Genomic DNA, 19,608 nt, shown 5'->3' on the forward strand with positions numbered 1-19,608 from the left:
CCGATAGGAAGCGGAAATACATAATCTGGTAGCAACGCCCCCCCCCGCCCCGCCCTCGCGCCCCTCCCTCGCACGCTCCCCTGCTAACCCGGCCACATCTGGATCCCCAACACTCGTCCCGCCCAGCCTTCGGTTTCCGTACAAAATGGTGCCTCACGGCGCGCAGGTTCGCCGTATGTCGCCTCCAGCCCATCCTCCACCAGGGCAAAATGAACTTGAAATGTGGGCGTGTGTGCTGAGAACAAACTAGGGCAGGGGATGGAAGTCGAGAGTCCCTGGTGGGCAGGGAAGTGCTAGAAGTAAAACGCAGAGCGGACAATCACCTCAGAGAGAGCGCTGCCATCTTGCTTTACGGCCCCCAAAGCCACTTCCGGCCCCGCCCAGGAAGTGGGAGGTGGGCGTGTGGACTTCCGGCGGCTGTGCTCCTGGAGGTCCGAGTCGGCACCTGAGGTCTCCGCTGCTGGGACGTGGGGTGCTCGTCCGCACGCAGTTGTAGTATGCGGTACGCTCAGTTAGTAACGGTGTCTAAAGGGCAACTTTGATAGGTAAATGCTTCTGCTCGAGGCCTCCTGCCGCCGCCAACACGACGGCGACGGCCCCTCAGCGAGCCAGGCCGTTTCCCACTGAACGTCGTTGCAGTGCGGTCACTGACTCCCCCATGAGCAGTCGTTAGAAACTTAATTAATCTGAATTCAGGGTTCTTGTGCGCTCAGTGCTCAACAGCCCGCGAGGAGGAGGAGTTGTTACATGGTATTGTGCGTCAGTGAAAAAACCTGACCTGAAATCACCACTTCTAGGTGTCGCCAGGAGACGCTTAAGGGAAAGGCTTCAGGATGGATGTTTTATTTTTGCCAAAAAGATCTAACCTCCTGTGAGCCTGCTCAAGATTTTCCCTGGGGTGAAGAAGGCAAATGGACTGGATTTTCCTTCTTTCCTTTGGATCCTGTCCTTCCAGCCCCTCGTCCCATGAATAACCACATTAAAAAAAAAAATTTTTTTAAGTAGAGCCAGTACATTCTTTTTTTTCAATACATTCTTTAAAAAGTGATTTAAAAGAAGTTTTCTCACAAAATTGAAAATTTTATTTTTAAAATTCCAGAAGTGACTTTTCTCACTTCAGTGAATCAGCGAGACCCTGAGTAACAGTTATAAGTGGACAGATCTGATGGATAATAATGCCTCAGTCTTATATCACATTCCATTTTGCTATTAAGTTTCCATATAAAAGCCATGAAAATTACATTGGAAATTGGAAGCTGTTTATTTGTTCTTTTCTTTTGTAAAACTGAATTTTACTGTAATGTATTTCATTTTACCCATCATCTTCTGTGTACCCTAGCCTGAATTTTCTGAACCTTTCCTATTCAGCACTACTACAGTATCTACTGTCCTTATACCTTGTCCCACATCATCTTTTCCTCTATGTATTCATTCCTTAGCCTTCATGAACTTCATTTTGTCACATATCTCTTGCATTTGGTGAGAAAACATCTCGAATACATATAATGCCCAGACAGCCCTTAGATCACATCCCGGGGTTCAGTAGCCTCCGTGATGACTCCACTGGCCTCTGCCAGGGTTAACTCTCACTCGCTCAGGCCAAATGTGATCTCATCTTGTATAGATTGTAATACAACCCCCAGCAGTTTTTTTGCTGGGTTTGGATAATGTTTCAGGCAGGAAGAGGTTGGGGAGCACTGTGCGCTGACCTGTTTTATTGAGGCCAGAATAGGCACGATGAGTTAAAAATTTTCTGTAGAGCAGCACTGTCCAATAGATCTACCTGCAGTGATGGAAATGTTCTGTATGAGCTCTGTGCGGCATGGTAGCCACTAGCCATATGTAGCCATTGGGCACTTGAAATGAACCTAGTATTATTAAGGAATTGCATTTTTACTTAAATAGCCACGTGTGGCCGGTGATTTCATTATTGGGCAAGGCATTTCCCATCTAATCTCTTTCAGGCACATACTGAACTTTCGCATCTTTAATACAAAACAAAACAAGTGTCTCTCAATTTCCACCTTCATTGGTCTCATCTTCACTTCCTCGCCTCCCATTTACTTCTGTAGTCTGGCTTCTGCTCATGCCAATCCACAGAAATTGCAGGGAGAAGCTCTGAATATCACCAGATCACTGATACCTGACACTGGGTTGTCTCTTCTCTTTTACCTTTCTTTAGTTTCTGAATCACACTTGTGGGTTTCCTCTTATTTCTCTGACCTGTTGGTTAATTCCTTCATGCAGTGTTCTCACCTGGGTGAAGGCAGTGTGCCAGGAGTTTGCATGTAGCTTATAGTCTGTGGTGCTCATTTTATAAATCAGTGATACTCAAACTAATCAGGCTGCAACCCAGAAACGAGTTTCACCTTGCAACCCAGTATACATACAGGTTTGTAAATATATTCGTAACAAAAAGTCTCAGGGAAAAAATCTTAATATTCAAAGCATGTTAATATTTGCTGCACTATTTTTTAATGCTGATGGAGACCTATTCTGTTGATTTCATGAGCGATTCACAGTTTAAAAACCCTGCCCTACATGTCAGTGCTTCCCAGACTCTGATGCGAGTCCCTGACCTTCTCATGCTGTCTAGTTTCTCTGAAAGCCATCACCTCAGTGCATGGCTCTGGCTCCTACCCAGGGCTCCTTCCTTGGAACTCTGTCTCCATCCAGATTCCCCACAGGTCACATTTTGAGATCCAGCAGCTTCTCAGACCACTGGCCAGTCCGAGGGTTGCCTCTTGTAGGGTACAAATCTGATTTCACTCCTTTTCTCAAATCCTGCTGCTTCTACTATATTTATTTTTTTGGTGAATGGTTCTAATCATCCACCCATCTACCCTAGGGAGAAACCTAGAAGACATTCTAAATGAATCCCCTGTCTTCACTGTGCATGACGTTAAGTATCTCAGAGAGCTCACTCTTCTCCATTTCACTGCCATTGCTTCAGCATAGACCCTCACCTCCACATAGATAATATACCTCAAGAGGCTCCTAAATTAGCTCTGTAGAGTAGAACGTTGAGTGATGATGGAAATTTCTACATCCATTCTGTTCAATATGGCAGCCATGTGTGGGGTGCTTGGGAACTTAAAATGTGGCTAGTGCAACTTAGGAGCTAAAGTTTTAATTTAAGTTTAGATAGCCATATGTGGCTACTGATTAATGTATTGGACAGCACAAGTCTAATAATCTCTCCACCACAAGTGTACCCGCTTCTAGTCCCTGAAACAAATAACCAACTAACCCCTGTTGACTAAACTAGTGAATGACATGAAAATACGAAAGCCACGTAAAGAGGTTAGTAACACTATCAGTTACTAGGTCATGTCTCAGTGAAATAAAGTTTTCTCATAAATTCTTACTGGTAACTTAATCTCTTCACAGAAATAGTGTAAATTACCTTCATGTTTAAAAACTTTTTTTTAGTTTGTTTTTTCCTACCAACAGAAACTACTTTTTTATGTTCTTCGATTTTTACCCCCCCACCATCAATCAAATATGTAATAAATACTACCATCAGTTGCTAATTAAACACATTAGTTGACTAATGTATAGTGATAGCAGATTCAGTGGATGCCTAGGAGAGAGGTGGGAGGGATTACAAAGTGGCACACATAAACTTGTGGGCAGTTGGTATGTTCTCTGTCTTGATTGTAGTGAAGATTTGATTTGTGTACACATGTCAGAAGTTTTCAAACTGTACATTTCAATATGTGAGACTTGGTATGTCAATCATACCTCAGTAAAGCTGTTTTTTAAAAAGTCTGGTTGAATACTTGCTCCCAGAAATATATCATGTAACTTACTAATAAAGGTTAATGAAAGGGACAGCCTATAATTGTCAAATCTCTGAATTATTTCTTCCCTTGTTAAATCAACTGAGTTTTTCAGTCCAGAAGTAAGTTTTTCCCCCTTACTTGCTGATCTCATTTGATAATAAAACAGTTGTGTTTATCTCGTACCAGGCACTGTTCTGCATGGTTTATATCTATCCATTTGATCCTCATCACAACCAGCTGAGGTATATTGTACCTCCATTTTACAATCGAGGGGACACGAGGTTAAATAACTTATCTAAGGTCATACTCCTGGCGCTGCGGTCGTAGTGGTGCCAGTCTTTGAACTCAGACAGTCCTGGTCCTTAGGCACAATAATAGACTGCCTCAATTAAGCTTCATGAGGAAAAGTATTTAGGATTATGTAAAATCTTTTCAACAGCACATTATATGTTAATTTAAATATATCTGCTTAGAATTTAAATACCCTAATCTGTGAAAATAACCCAAAATTTCAAAATATTTTCTCAAGATGCTACAAGTTAGCATGTGACACTAGTAATATCTGTATTATTGCTCTTATTTAGCCTTTAAAGTAGCTTCAGTCATAAAAACTGATTTTATCCCTACCTTGTATTTTACTTGGAAACTCATTTTCCCTGAAAGTTCTGCTTCATAATCTCATTTTCTATATCTTAGTTTGTTTTTTGATAAGATAAAAATCTTATTAAAAACTATGACAGTGCAAAGTTATATTAAAATGAAGAATTTAAATTTTTGTCATTGCCTTTTGAACACGTTATTTTATTTTTTTGTTATTTTACTTTATTTTATTGAGTTATAGTCAGTTTACAATGTTGTGTCAATTTCCAGTGTTCATTTTCTATATCTTATTTTGTGAACCACTGATTCCTAGATGTGAATTTTGAACATGACTTTGATCTAACATAACTTTTTAAAAAAAATGTTGTATTAGGACTAAGAAATGTCATCATTAAGGACTAGGACATCATTAAAGACTAAGAAAAAAAAGTTTGTATTTTAAAGAAAGTTGATGTTTAAAATCCTCTCAACAAATATTCTGTTTTTATGCTATACTGTACCAAGTTTATCCAGTTTACCTGTATCTAGTTTAGTATAGCTCTTCACAGTTGACATCTGTGAAGTTATTTGGGAAAACACTAGAATCTACCATGTTCTAGAGGCCAAGGTTTTTTTTTTAACTGAAGTATAGTCTAGTTACAATGTTGTGTTAATTTCTGGTGTACAGCATAGTGATTCGTTTATACATATATATTCCTTTTGGGTTTTTTTTATTATAGGCCACTACAAGGTATTGCATATAGTTCCCTGTGCTGTACAGTAGGACCTTGTTGTTTATCTATTTTATACATAGTGGTGTGTATCTGCAAGTCCCAAACTCCCAATTTATCCCTCCTCACCCCCTCTCCTCCCGATAATCATAAGTTCGTTTTCTATGTCTATGAGTCTGTCTCTGTTTTGTAAATAAGTTCATTTGTGTCCCTCCTTTTTTTTAAGATTCCACATATAAGTGATATTATGGTATTTTTCTTTCTCTTTCTGGCTTAATTCACTTAGTATGACCATCTCCAGGTCCATCCATGTTGCTGCAAATGGCATTATTTTATTCTTTTTTATGGTTGAGTAGTACTCCATCGCACTCACGCATGTATTTATACATGTATGTATACCACATCTTCTTTATCCAGTCATCTATTGATAGACATTTAGGTTGCTTCCATGTCTTGGCTATTGTAAATAGTGCTGCTATGAACATTTGGGTGCATGTGTCTTTTCAAATTAGAGTTTCCTCCAAATGTATGCCCAGGACTGGGATTGCTGGATCATATGGTAAGGCTGTTTCCAGTTTCTTTAAAAATCTCCATACTGTTTTCCATAATGGCTGTGCCAAACTACATTCCCACCAGCAGTGTAGGAGGGTTCCCTTTTCTGCACACCCTCTCTGGCATTTATAGTTTGTGAACTTTTTAATGATGGCCATTCTGATTGGTGTGAGGTGATACCTCATTGTAGTTTTGATTTGCATTTCTTTGATAATTAATGATATTGAGCATTTTTTCATGTGCCTATTGGCCGTTAGTATGTCTTCACTGGAGAAATGTTTATTTAGGTCTTCTGCCCATTTTGGGGTTGAGTTGTTTTGTTTTGTTTTGTTTTTTGTCATTGAGTTGTATGAGCTGTTTGTATATTCTGGAAATTAAGTCCTTGTCAGTTGCATTGTTTGCAGATATTTTCTCCCATCCATAGGTTGTCTTTTCCTTTTATTTATGGTTTCCTTTGCTGTGCAAAAGCTTATAAGTTTAATTAGGTCCCATTTGTTTATTTTTGCTTTTATTTCTGTTGCCTCAGCAGACTGCCCTAGGAGGACATTACTGTGATTTATATCAGAGAATGTTTTGCCTGTGTTTAAGAGGCCAATGTTTTTGTTGAATATGGGACTGCAATTGGAATGCTTGAATGAAAACATTGTATATAGTAAGAAAGGAACAAATGAAACAGTATCCTCTGTCTGTATATCCCTAGTAACCCAGCAAGCCTTCCAAATCTGATTTTAGACATTTTGAATACCACTTGGGCTCACATTTCCAGCAAGAGGTTTGAAATAGCGCTCTGAATCATTAGCTTTTTCAGTTGCCTCTCAACTGCCGTGTAAATCGCGTCCTATGTGCTTGCTTCATGTGCCCATAACCCAGGATTCTTTACTTTTACATCCCTCCATTCTGTCCTTATCCCTCTTTTTGAACCACAGACAGTGCCCTCCAGCCCACCTCAACAGACTGATGCTGCCATGATGTTATCTGACTCATTCCAGCATTGGGCACAGGCCACTACTTTCTCAGACGGTACCAGTGCCTGACCCCATCCTGACCCTCTTCCTCCCCCATGAAGCCTTTCCTGGTTGCCCATTCTGCAGCTGCCTCCTTTTGGAGATTGGTTTTCTAGGGTTCCACTCTCAGCCCCCTTCACATCCACCTGCAGCCTCTCTGGGAAATGCCATCCACTCTCACAGCTTTTTCACCTCTAACTGCCTAGTGTTTACAAACCCACATGCACCATGCCTCCTCCCCTGCCCACTGAGGGAAACCCAAACTCTTGATTGTGGCATAGATGCCTCTAACCACACTATAAGGGCACACGATGTCTTACTCATCTTTAAATTCACATTATCCAGCCAGGTGCAGACTCAGTGGGCCCTTGGTAAAGGCTTGTGGAAAGGAGACATTCCTCTAACTAACCAAATTTCTTTGAGTTTCCTTTCTACCCCCTCTTCTTCCTAGAACTCTTGCCCTGCCCTACTCAGGATTCTGACCCTTATCTACTCATACTGTGTAGTCGGTCTAGAGCAAGAGAATGTCCACTCCTTTCTTGTTCATTCAATCCATCTGCCTCAATCCAGTGCCTACACTGGCAGAAAGGTCCCAAGAGGTGGAAAATTATTATCACCATCATCCACAAACCCTGATACAAAAATCTTGCCTGCATGTTGAATCTATGACGTTTGCAGATGACCTACGTAAGAATTACCCTTTTCTTCCTGTTCTATATTTGTATCACTTTATACGTGGCCCGTGGTGGGATGGCCAAGAGTCTGTGGAGGTCTGCCCTCCCACAGTGTGTTCTCAAAGAACTCAGTCTCTGTTTTGTGTCCAACCCTCAGCTCACTCCCTAGGCCGTAAGCAGGGATTCAGAAATGTACACTCAGTAAGACTGTGCCCTCAAGCTTACAATTTGGTAGGGGAGGTAAGATACATGATTCTGAAGTATGTGGCAAAGGATGGTAAATACAGGGACAGTGTCTTATGTCCCTTTGTGGCCTGAAAGGACAACAGATTTTCAATAGATAGAGAATTTATGGATGGACAGTTTTTGCAGTTGGGAAGGAGATACGGCTTTAATTTTGAGGTGGGTTAACATTGGAATAGAGCCATGAAGGATAAGCAGTATTTTTACAGACAAGGAGAGGCAAAGGAGTGAGAGGAGTGTATTCCAGGCTTAGAGAAATGTAGAAGGTGGGTGGGTAGTCATCCAGTTTACTAGAGGGTTGGAGAGGACCGACTGCAAAGGTGGGTTGGAACAGGTGGAAGATGGCCTTCGTGTCACACCAGGAGAGTAAACTTCATTTTGTAGTTAATCCAAACCTTCAGCAGTTTTTTGAGTGGGAGTATGACACACACACACAGCTTATTTTAGGGAAACTGATGTCACAGTTCACAGCTGGATCCCCCAGTGCCCAGACTACTGCCTGGCACACAGTAGGCCCTCCATAAATGCCTTGAATATTTATGGGACCACACTGAGAGCTGTCATTTATTGATGTAGATTTGTAGGGAAGGACAACCATTTGGATCCAGTATTTTTAAGTTGACAAAAATGCCCGTAACTTCCTTAACTTTCTTTCTCTCACTACATTTGTGATTACTGTTCCAACTATCATTCTTCTCTGTGATGACTCCCATTAGAAACAAAAATCCACCTTCCTGTATGTCCTCTTCACTGTTTGAGTTCTTCCCTCCATAGCTACACAAAATAAAGTTGTCTGATCCAGCCATTGTTCACACGACAGTGTGTCAAGCCTTGTGAACAGTCATCATGTCAAACCTTGTGAACAGTCATCATGTACAGGTTTCTCTTTTCCAGGTGAAAAGTCCTCAGCCCGTTCAACTATACGATGTATTTATCACCATCCTCGTCACTCCTCTGGAATTGGCTAAGTGTGGCAATGTCCCTTAAACACATGACATCAATATTGAACAGTAAGTCCAGAAATGTCCTAATTAGTCCATTTCTCTGGCTCTAAAGTCTCTGGAATGATCCTCAACTAGTCATCTTCTACCTAAAACTACCTTAAAATGTCCGGTATTTTACTTCAGGCACATTTCCCGTTTCTGCATCTCCTACCTCCATCCCTTCCCAGTTCAGTCCCTCATCTGCCTAGGCCTGCATCCTGTGTCCCCCTTTTCCACTTCCTTGCCTGCTGCTTCCAGACCTGTCCTCTTACCCCATGCTGCCATGTGTGGGTCAGCAGACACTCACTGAGCCTTTGTGATGTTTATGAGGAAGGCAAAGCCTTCACTCAGCTGTGACAATATGCAGAGGGGTGCACTGTAGCACAGACTCACACCCAGGGCTGAGGATGGAGACGGGCATTCCAGCATAGGTTTATGGAGATGGCATTTGGCCAACATTTTAAGAATGGGTGGAATTAAACGCAGAGTAGAAGAGCATTCCAAATTCACCAGAAGCTAGGGGGAGAGGCGTGGAGCAGATTGTTCCTCATCCTTCCTCTTCCATTCTTCCTCTTCCCAAAAGGGCTAAACCTGCTGACACTTGGCTTTAGACTTCTAGCCTCCAGAACTGTGAGGAAATAAATTTCTGTTGCTTAAGCCACTTAGTTTGTGGTACTTTGTTATAGCAGCTCTAGGAAACTAATAGAAGCCCCAAACTAGGAACAACCCAGATGTCCATCAACTGTATTTATTCAGTAAAACAGGTAAATCAAGTATGGTATATCACACAATAGAATACCTTATAGTAACAAAAATGAACTAGCCACAACCACACTCAACAACATGAATTTAAAAATGTTAAGCAAAAGACTCAAGACTTAATAGCACGATTCCATGTATATAAAGTCAAAACTATATAAATTAGTCAAAACTAATTTATGGTGTCAGGATTATGGTTACTCTCTGTATGGGAGCAGAGACAAGAAGTGGGCCAAAGGTCTTTTGGGGTTCTGGAAATATTCCAGTTCTTAATATGGGAACGGATTGCATAGGTTTTTTTCAGGTGATAAAAATATTTGATCTGTACACTTATGAATTGCATATGTTCCTGCATGTATGTATATTTCAATAAAAAGTAGAAAGAAAGAAAAAAGGGGGCAGATGAGTGTTCCCGGCTGAACCCGGGGGAAGACTTGAGGGATTTAACTGTATACTCATTTAGGGAACCACTGAGCAGAGCAAAGGGTTAAGAGTTCTGGATGGGTGACAGAATATGTGGTACTAAGTGACCTCGAGAGGAAGATAAGGGCTGGTAAAGAAGTGTACTGAGAGCCATCATCTGGCGTCTGATAGGCAGCCCTGAACAGGGGACGGTCACTTTCCAAATGCGTTTCTGGAAAACAACACTAACAGCACCTCTCGGTGGAAGACGACACTGCATAGAGAGCTCAGCCAGCAAGCACTTGGAGAGATAGCTGCCAAGTGGACCAGGAGTACCCCGAGCCAAGGCAGTGCAATTTAGAGGGATCCGTTAACCTGTGGGAGCCTCCTTGGCAGGGCAGTGGCGAGGATTAAGCCAACAGGTATTAAGTCTGGCCTCACTGTAAGAAGTCACTAATTTACTGCCGGGACTGTTCCGGTGCGTGGACCCGGAGGCCACTCCGCGCCGGACGCCCGCTACCCCTGCAGCAGCACCCGCAGGGTCACAATTTCGGCTGCCCAGAGGGGCGCGCGCGAGCCTCAGGAAGACCTGAGGCTGCAAACCTGACTCCGCCACCGGGCGGCGAGGCGGTGAGTATGGCTCAGTGCCTTTCCCTCTGATTGGGCGAGAAGAGGCCAGCGGGCGGAGACGAGAACAAAGGAGGAGGCAGTGATTGGTTAAGCCTGGGGAGAAGGCAGGGCCTTGGCAACAGAGTCCTAGGTTCCCCCCGTGAGCCCCGCCCCCTCACTGGGACTGCGGCCTGGGCCGGCGAGGCTATCTGTTCCCGCGGAGCGTTCTTAAAGTCTCCCAGTCTTCCAGCAACCGCTGACGCGACCCGCGTGCGGCCGACCACTGGCCAACCCGGGAGAGCAGGGCTAGAGCGTGATCCCCTTTCCCGAGGCGCCTCCCAGCTCTCCCCACTCGGCGGCCGCGCGCTCCGCCAGCTCCTTCTCTCCTTCCCTGCCCCAGCCCGGCAAATCCGGGGGTCGGCGAGCCGGCTGAGTGGGAGACGCGCGGTGTCCGAGGAGCCAGGCGGCGACCGGTGAGGGGACCGAGGGGCTGGGAGGGAGGGTTGGCACGGGGCAGTGGTCCCCAAACTGTCGCCCGGCTTCTTCCCTTCGTCCCAGGCTGCTCGCGTCTGCAGCCATCGAGAACGCCGCCCCGGCAACGAGTGACGCGGAGGCGCCGCGGAGCGAGCGATTGGCCGGCGCATGCCCGCGGCCGCCGCGCGGCTTGCTCCTCCCAGGCCTTGCCCTCCGTCTGTCCTCAGCAGGCCGCCTTCGGTGACCTTCGTGGCCGGCGGCGCCACGACGCAGACATCGCTAGGCTGAGCCGGATTAAAAGGGCAGCGGCAGCCACCAGGCTCAGTCGATGCTAAACGCCCGCTACTCTCCACTTGCCCTTCGGGTGGGCTGGCGCCTGGGCCCGAGTTGCGGGGTGGGGAGTTTCTGACCGAGGCCCCGTTCTCCAGTACTAGGCACCAAGTATTTTGTTTATTTTGAGGGGGGGGGGGGGAGGAGGTTAATTGGGTTTATTTATTATTGTTTTTTACTTTAATGAACCCAGGACCTCATGCATGCTAAGCACGCACTCTACCACTGAACTATACCCTTCTCCCTACTAGGCACCAGGTCTTAAAATGAGTAACCAACGTCACTACTTACTCTCAAAGCTCCCGGGATGCGGCGTGGGTCCACAAAAGGCCCACGCTGCTCTGATCCTATGAAGGAGGCTTCTTTGGGGGGTCGGGGGAAGGACTTAAAAGCTCTTGCAGAACGCTTAGGATGCCTTGGAAGTAGGGGTAGGAGTCAGACCCCTAATTCAGGGTCCCTCCTCAGAGGAACTGTCCTGAGCAGAGAAAATCCTAAAAACTCGGCAACCGCAGTTCTCAGACTTAACACCTTCCCTCTTTCCATATGAAGCATTATAGTAGTTTTCTTTGCTGAGTTTTCTCAGGCAGCAGTGTTAGCCATACAAAGCCCCCTGTCCAAGGTCATAGAGCTGGTAATTGAAGACCCAGAATTTGAAGGCTTGCCTCTCTGGTTCCCACTTAATAAACCAAGGTACAGTATTTGCAGTATATGCAGTGGATAGGGCTATGGAAGATCAGAGGACTAGAGAGACAGCCTTTCCTCCAGGAGCATAATGTTTGAAAGAATTGTATTCCCAGATTAATACATCGTTTAAAAAAAAATAATAAAGTCCAGCTTCTTGCTAGGCCCAGGGAGGGTGCAAAACACCATATAACCCTTCCCTCATCCCAGTTTTGGGCTGCTCTGGCCCCTCTGGGCTGTAGTCCTGCCCGTGTGTCAAAGGGACCTAGAGCATAAACTATCCCACTATGTATGTTCTCCCCCTATCAATATGCATAACTTCTCCACACTTCTCAGATTTCACAGGAAAATCTTTGCAGAAGAAACCTGCAAAAAGATCCATTTGAATCGTGATCAGGCTTGGGCACTTAGGATGGGGGTGGGGGGAGCTGTCATTCCTATTTCCACCAACTCCTTAAACATGTCACACTGGATCTGAAGCTGGAAAGGGCAGCTTCTTCTAAAGTACTGGACCTTGTTTCTGTTCTGGGGAAGAGGGAAGTGAGGAGTGGCCACTTTGGTGCCCTAGATTTCATACCCCATCCTCACCTAGAAAAGAGGCTGAAACCTTTTCAGAGTGGATTGGGAATCACTGTTTCCTGTTACTTTCCCTGATTATTCAGAATAAAGGCAAGTAGGGGGCTGGAGGAGTGAGGGTGAGGAGGTAGTACGGGAGGAGAGCCTTGAATGAAGGGTGGGGGAAGGGCTTTCAGGAAGTCGAAGGGCCCCAAAAAGGGCCAGTTAAACTTTTCCATCCACCTGATTGCTCCCGCCTCTTCCCCCCAGGAGAGTGAAAAGTGGATTATTTGCTTCTATCTGGATGTACATTTCAGCCGTCTTTAGGGGTGTCTTAGAGTCTAGAGACTGTAATGTCTTGAAGGCTGGGGCAACGGACTTTAGGGCTGGGGCAGCGGTAGGGGTTGAGGAGATACGGAGGATGTATAGAAAGGCCAGCAAAGAGTCTCCTCTCCAGAATGCAGCTACCACTCTCCGCAAGGGTGATCCACAGTGGAGCGCACAGAGTGAGCCCTGGTCCCCGGGGCTGCCTGGGGCTTCCTGCTGCGCTGCTGTCTGTCACTGGCTAGGGCCAGGAGTGGCTGGGGACTGTCGGGGAGAGCCAGAGATGGGCCACCCAGCCTGCCATCCCCCTCCTGTCCCTGGACCTGCTTAGCACCCTTGAGCTAGATGGCTCTGCCTACCCGCAGGGAACCTCAGGTCACATAGGGATAACCAGGAGTACCCACGTCATGTAGTGCCCAAGTCCCACCCAGGTCTTCTTTCAGACATTCACTTTCCTGAAGAGCAGCTGGGCCCTCTGGAGAGGGTGGCCAGGGCCTCATATCTTGGGAGATGAGAAAAGTGGCTGTGTACTCTGATTACTGCGGCTCTAAGGATCAGAGCAGTCAGTGACCTCTTCCTATGCAAACCTCTCCAGGGACTGTGAGGTGGCCAGCCTCCCTTTGTATATTATTCCAGAATTTGGAACAGCCATTTGGCAAACACTATCCAATAGAAATAAAACGTGAGCTACATTTGTACTCATCACTTTTCTTAAAAACAGGTGGAATAAATTTTAAAAATATATTTCACTTAAACCCAGTATATCCAAAATATTATCAATTCAACGAATAGCCAACATTAAACATTATTAATGAGCGATTTTGCACTTTTTTTTCCTACTAGGTCTTTGAAATCAGGAGTGTATTTGACCCTTACAGCACATCTCAGTTTGGACCAAACGCACTTCAAGTGTTCAGTTGCCACAGGTGGCTTGGGGCTACTGTAGTGGACAGCACAGCTGGGACAGCTCTCAGCCCCACTCTTGCAGCCCAAATCAGTTTTATCCATCTCTGGTTTCAAGACGGAGGAATTGCAGGGGGGAGGGTATAGTTCAAGTGATAGAGTGCATGCTTAGCATGCATGAGGTCCTGGGTTCGATCCCTGGTACCTCCATTAAAGACATAAATAAACCTAATTACCTCCCCCACACACACACAAAAAAAAAGATGGAGAAATTGTGAGATGATCACTTGCCTCTTCATCACACCCCAGAAATGCTGGCCTGGTAGAAAAGATAACCAGGGAAGAAAATCTTATGTTGGCTGAACAGCACAACTCAGAAGAAAAAGAACTGCACTGCTCTCACAGTAGATTGTTAGTAAATGCACTGAACCCTGACTTAAGTCCAGCACTCTTGTGAACAGTTAGATATGGCATGAGATGCCTGCAAGATCTATTAAGGAACAAAAATAAAGTGATATATGAAACTCGGAAGTTTATCTTCATTACGAATATTTTTGCCATTAGCTTATCTTCTTAGTACGTGTTTTTATTGGTTATATGTGGAGTATTTATAAATATCTGTCTTTATTAAATGCTTGGAAGGTACTAAACTACTATAGTATTGAACAATTAGGACCTTTTAACATTTCATACATAATGACCCCGTTCCCTCTTTCCAAGCCTTCCCTGTACTTACGGGTTTTTTTTTTTTTGCGTTCTTTTTTATTGAAGTATAGTCAGTTTACAACGTGTGTCAATTTCTGGTGAACAGTGTAATGTTTGTCTCCTGGTACTTATTTTTTTCTCCAAAGAAATTTGATGGTATAACTTAAAAATTCAATCAGGAAAATCTTTAGGACAGTTCAGAAATTGTTCTTCGTTTGGCACAGTGATGTTTTATTTTTCTTTTAGATTTCCTGCCGGGCATAGACCCTTTCCTTCCAGGCAAGCTCCAGCATGGGGTGAGGTACAGAAGAGAGACCAGAAGGATACAGCCTGGCTGGCACTCAAGCAGCAAACCTGCACCCTAGACCGGGCTCTCTTACTCCACATCTGTAATGGGGGGAAGTGGTATGTTTGTTTATATGTCATTTGTGTATGCGTGTTTATGTTTGTGCATGTGTCTTACTTCCTTGGGCATGTGCCCTGGAAGGCAGTATCCTGGCAGAGGGTGTGTTTCCAGAAACATGGCCTGAGAGGAGCAGTTGTCTCCAGAGACCCCCAGGTGAGGGGGAACACTCACCTAGGCATAAGCATTAGCCTCTTTGGCATTTGGGATCAACCACTGACTCTTGAAGGAAGGTTTTATTCATAGGAGGGCCAGCATTCCTTTGAATTTGACCAGCTAGAAATCAGCAGCCCAAGCAAGTGTCTTGGCTGAAAGTTCCGTCTGGAAGATCCGAGAGGCTCCCTCTAAAGTCTGCTCTCAGGTTGTAGAGAGGCTCCTGGCTCTGCTTGCAGAGTTTGTTTAAAGCTCATCCTCTTTGAATAAGATATCTGGGATTTAAAATACTCCAGATCCACCCACCACACGCACACCAAAAAAAGAAAGTGTGTGGGGTGGAGTCAGGTAAGGGGAGTGTCACAGATGAAACAAAATGCAAAATGCAGATAGACGCTGCAGGTGAGGGAGTGACTTGTGATACTATTCTTGGTACGTTTTTATATTTGCAAGTGTCCATTTAAAAAACTACCCTCTTCCAGGAAATACTTCCCTCTTCTTTCTCCTCCTGTGTCTGTCTCCTCTAATTAGTTTAAATTCACATTGTCCCTCTTACTTCACTGCTCCTGCAGGGCAGAGCACATCCTGCTCCAGAAGTACAGGAAGGAAGCATCCTGCATCCGCCACTCCCATCCAGTGCAGAGGGGAGCAGAAGCTCCAGAGCCCACCCCTGCAGGTTTGTGGCTATAAAGGCTTTTTTTCAGTTGATCCCATTTGGATTCAAAAGATGAGGACCCCGTCTATGGGCTGTTTTAATGACAGCTCTGTATTTAGGATGAATTTCCAACTGCTAAGAAGAAAATCGTGACTATTTTGTTTGCTTCCTCTCTCTGATCTGTTGGGTGACATGGCCTATAACCGATAACGACTGCATCTCATCTCCAGTGTCCCACTGAACTGGGTTGGGGATAGATCCACGGGTCCCGAGGGCTGGAGTCAGTGGTGAGGCCGGCCAGGTGAGGAGGGCAGCCCTATTTGTGCTCTAAATAGAGGGCACAAAGGCTGACCCTGCTGCTAGGTAGCTACCTGGACCAACTTGTCAGATGGAGTCAGGGATGCCGTTTGAGATCAAGAGGACAGAGCAGATCCCATCCCCATAAAGGGGCTTCTTTGCTACTCCGGGTTCTCAGATCCCTGGAGGTGGGGCAATGAGGAATGTCTGCAGAATGTATCCAAACAACCAGGATGCTGTGAGAATTGGAAAGGCTGTCCCTTCCTTCTCCTCAGCCTTCCCTAAAAATGTGAAAAGCACTTCCTGGATAACGCCATGAACTTTTGATAATATTCTTTGTGAGTTATTTATGCTTCCTTTTCACGCCTTTCCTGGGTCGTGAGATGCTTTCTCAAGGCTAGGCCAGGGGACTCGGATTGTGCACTGGTGTGATGTGACTGTAAGGTGTGCTGCCCAGAGCCAAGGAGTAGTACTTTTAGGGTTTCTCAGACACCTTACCTTGCTCAGGCCCGCGCCCCTTCTGAACCTTTTGCCCAGGCTCCTGCTGCTGGATAAGTTTAGGCTTCATCTAAGGCCCTTCCTGTCTTTCCAGCCCAGGCCTGGCTGGGTTTGCACTGGTGACTCAGGAAAGCCAGGTCTCTGGAAGAAGGTGCTGGTGTGGTCTAGGTCCAGGGGACTTCTCATTGCCTATCCTTCCTTGGTCATTTCCTAGGGCATCTTGAGGCCAAGATCCCTGGTCTAAGACCATAAAATAGGCTAGGCCCTCCTCCTCATCTCCTTCCTCACAGTGTACTGGAGGCAAGCTCCCCTCTGAGTCCCTTCTGCCCTTCCTAGTGGCGCAAGGACCCCCTCCCCATGTATCTAGGACCCTCAAGGCTTTGCCTCCTCTTGGAGAATGGGAATTCAGGGGATGCCGTAGCTGAGGAAGTTATAAAAAACAGGGAACCTGTACTTGCCCTTCCATTCCCCAGGGTGTAGCTGGGGTGACAGTGACCTTCTCCCTGCAGGGCTCACAGTACATGGCACATCTAGCTGCAGCTCACCTTCGAAAAAGCCACAGCACCTGCTCATGAGAGAAGGAGCCCTGGGATCCGCAGACCAGTTGTCCAGGCCTCTCCCTCTCCCCCCTGCTACAGGTCCCCTTCAAGGCCTTAAGAAAAGTGAAAGTAACTCACAGCTCCAGGACGTGGACCCTGGAGTGTGAGTGGGACACCGCACCGGGAGGGCGCCGGGGGCCTGGCCGTCACCATGCTGGCCGCATCCCAGGCCGCAGTGGGCAGGCCTTACGCGTGCAGTGAGTGTGGCAAGAGCTTCCGCTACAGTTCCGTGCTGCTGCGGCACGAGCGCGCCCACGGTGGGGACAGCCGCTTCCTCTGCCTAGAATGCGGAGAGCGCTGCCTGCAGGCCAAGGACCTCCGGGCTCACCGACGCGCCCACGCGGGCCAGACGCTCTACATCTGCAGCGAGTGTGGCCAGAGCTTCCGCCACAGCGGCCACCTCGACCTGCACCAGAGCGCGCACCAGCGGCGCCGCGGCCGCCTCTGTCGCTGCCGCGCTTGCGGCCGCCGCTTCCCGCACCTCCCCGCTCTGCTGCTGCACCGGCGCCACTGGCACCCGCCCGAGCGGCCCTGTCGCTGCCCGCTGTGCCCTCGTGCCTTCCGCCAGAGCGCGCTGCGCTTCCACCAGGCGCGGGCGCACCCGTGGGGGACACCCACCGCGCCCGCGGCCGCGCCCCACCGCTGCCCGCAATGCCCACGGGCCTTCCGCAGTGGCGCGGGACTTCGGAGCCACGCGCGTGCGCACCTGGCCGAGCGCGCCGGTGACTCGCCGCGCCGGCAGTCGCGTGCTCCGGACGTGCACCAGTGTGGCGTGTGCGGCAAGAGCTTCGGCAAGAGCTCCACGCTGACGCGACACGTGCAGACCCACTCGGGCGAGAAGCCCTTCAAGTGCCCAGAGTGCGGCAAGGGCTTCCTGGAGAGCGCCACGCTGGTGCGCCACCAGCGCACGCACACGGGCGAGAAGCCCTACGCCTGCGGCGCCTGTGGCCGCCGCTTCAGCGAGAGCTCCACGCTGCTGCGCCATCAGCGCAGCCACCAGGGCGAGCGGCCCCATGCCTGCGGCACGTGCGGCAAGGGCTTCGGGCAGCGCTCCGACCTGGTGGTGCACCAGCGCATCCACACGGGCGAGAGGCCCTTCCCGTGCCCGGAGTGTGGCCGCTGCTTCAGCGACCGCTCCGACCTCACCAAGCACCGGCGCACGCACACCGGCGAGAAGCCCTACCGCTGCGAGGTGTGCGGCCGGCGCTTCACGTGCGTGTCCAACCTCAACGTGCACCGGCGCAACCACGCCGGTCACAAGCCGCACAAGTGCCCTGAGTGTGGCAAGGCCTTCAGCGTGGGCTCCAAGCTGACGCTGCACCGCAAGACGCACCTGGGCGAGCGGCCGGCCCAGTGTGCGGAGTGTGGCAAGTGCTTCAGCCACAGCCGCTCACTGTCACAGCACCAGCGGGCGCACACACGGGCTCGCGCTGCCGCCGCCGCCGCCGCCGCCGCCACCCAGGCCATGGCAGGCACTGCCCTTATCTATGCTGGCCAAGCTGAACAGGAAAAGCCGGGACTCTTTGTGTCTCAGTTGAGAGAGACTTGCTGAGAGGGTTCTCAGGAGTGGGCTAGACAAGCACTTACATACTATGAGACGGGGCGGGGGAACAACTTGCAGATGGGGGTCTGTGGAAAGGCAGTGTGGCCCGTTGCCTTTCTCCATCTCTGTTGCTGCGCCCCTACGCCTCCTTTCCTGGTCAGCTCTTTGCCTATTCTCAGCCCTTCCTTCGCCAGCTCTGGGTGTAGGTGCCAGGAGAACCTCCCGGACCCCAAGTACTGGTGTGTCCTAGCGCTGTTTCTCTGCTCTCAGGCGTCTCCTGTTATCTACCAGGGTTCTGTCTTTTCTTGTCCCATCTCCTTTTTCCAGCCCCGAGTGTCCGCTACCTCTCCTTTCCGGGTACTCCTGATGTCCTGCTGCTTCAGGTAATGGTCATCACAGACGTGGCCAGAATCACATCCCTCCCGCCCCGTGGCCTTCCTGCCTCTTCCTTCCAATTTTACTCTCAGTCTCTCTGCTGCTCTCTCCCTCAGCTTCTGAGAGATAGGGACTTTGCAGGCAAAGAGATAGTGAGAGAGCTCACCTCACTAAACGGTTATCTCCCCACCAGAAGCACCCAGAAGGGTACTTCACACCACGTGAAGGTGGGCGGAAGCTCTCAGCATGGCCCACGGGCCAGACCTGATGGTGTACAAATCAAGGTGCCTCTCAGCACATTAGCCCTGGGACCCGGGCCAAGAACACAGGGGTCTACAAAGCCTGGCACTGCCACGTGGAGTATGAATGTTTTAGCCCTATCAAGCTTGGAGCCATGGTGAAACTGAGCTCCACAGAGGTGACAGTGCAGGGTGGAAAATTCCCTGGAATTAGCCAGTGATTTTTTTTTTTTTTTTTTTTTTTTTTTTTGCTTGCAGGTGGTGAAATAAAGAGTTGTCTGGGTTCCAGATGCCAAGGGCTTCCCTTTGTCAAACTTGAGGCCCAGCAATCTTGCATGTGTGGCTCCCTCATTTTTGCACTGGAAGGCAAGACCCTTCAGGGGCTTATACATTTGGTTACAGGAGAGTACCAGCGGGGCCCATCACATGCCTGTATCCCCACCCCAGCACATCCCCTGGAATGACCAAGCACTCTCCATACTATCGGCCTGCCTTGCTTGAGTGCAAGAGCAGGCGTGACACTCCACAGGAAAGGCACTGCAAAGTGCCAGTG

General features: G+C 47.9%; 1 protein-coding gene across 1 annotated transcript; it reads left to right on the forward strand.

Moving 5' to 3' along the window:
* Nucleotides 1-10,505: 10,505 nt before the first annotated feature.
* Nucleotides 10,506-19,388, forward strand: ZNF672 (zinc finger protein 672). The gene is made up of 4 exons (XM_031449474.2): nt 10,506-10,794; nt 14,540-14,698; nt 15,422-15,525; nt 16,809-19,388. Exon 4 carries the CDS (start codon nt 17,050-17,052, stop codon nt 18,448-18,450), a length of 1,401 nt encoding a protein of 466 aa, XP_031305334.2. The 5' UTR covers nt 10,506-10,794; nt 14,540-14,698; nt 15,422-15,525; nt 16,809-17,049; the 3' UTR covers nt 18,451-19,388.
* Nucleotides 19,389-19,608: the final 220 nt, after the last annotated feature.

The sequence above is a fragment of the Camelus dromedarius genome, chromosome 3 (assembly GCF_036321535.1).
Source record: "Camelus dromedarius isolate mCamDro1 chromosome 3, mCamDro1.pat, whole genome shotgun sequence".
In the NCBI taxonomy this organism is placed as follows: Eukaryota; Metazoa; Chordata; class Mammalia; order Artiodactyla; family Camelidae; genus Camelus; species Camelus dromedarius.

Coding starts and splice junctions, on each gene's coding strand:
- ZNF672 (XM_031449474.2), top strand. CDS start 17,050: ATGCTGGCCGCATCCCAGGCCGCAGTGGGCAGGCCTTACGCGTGCAGT.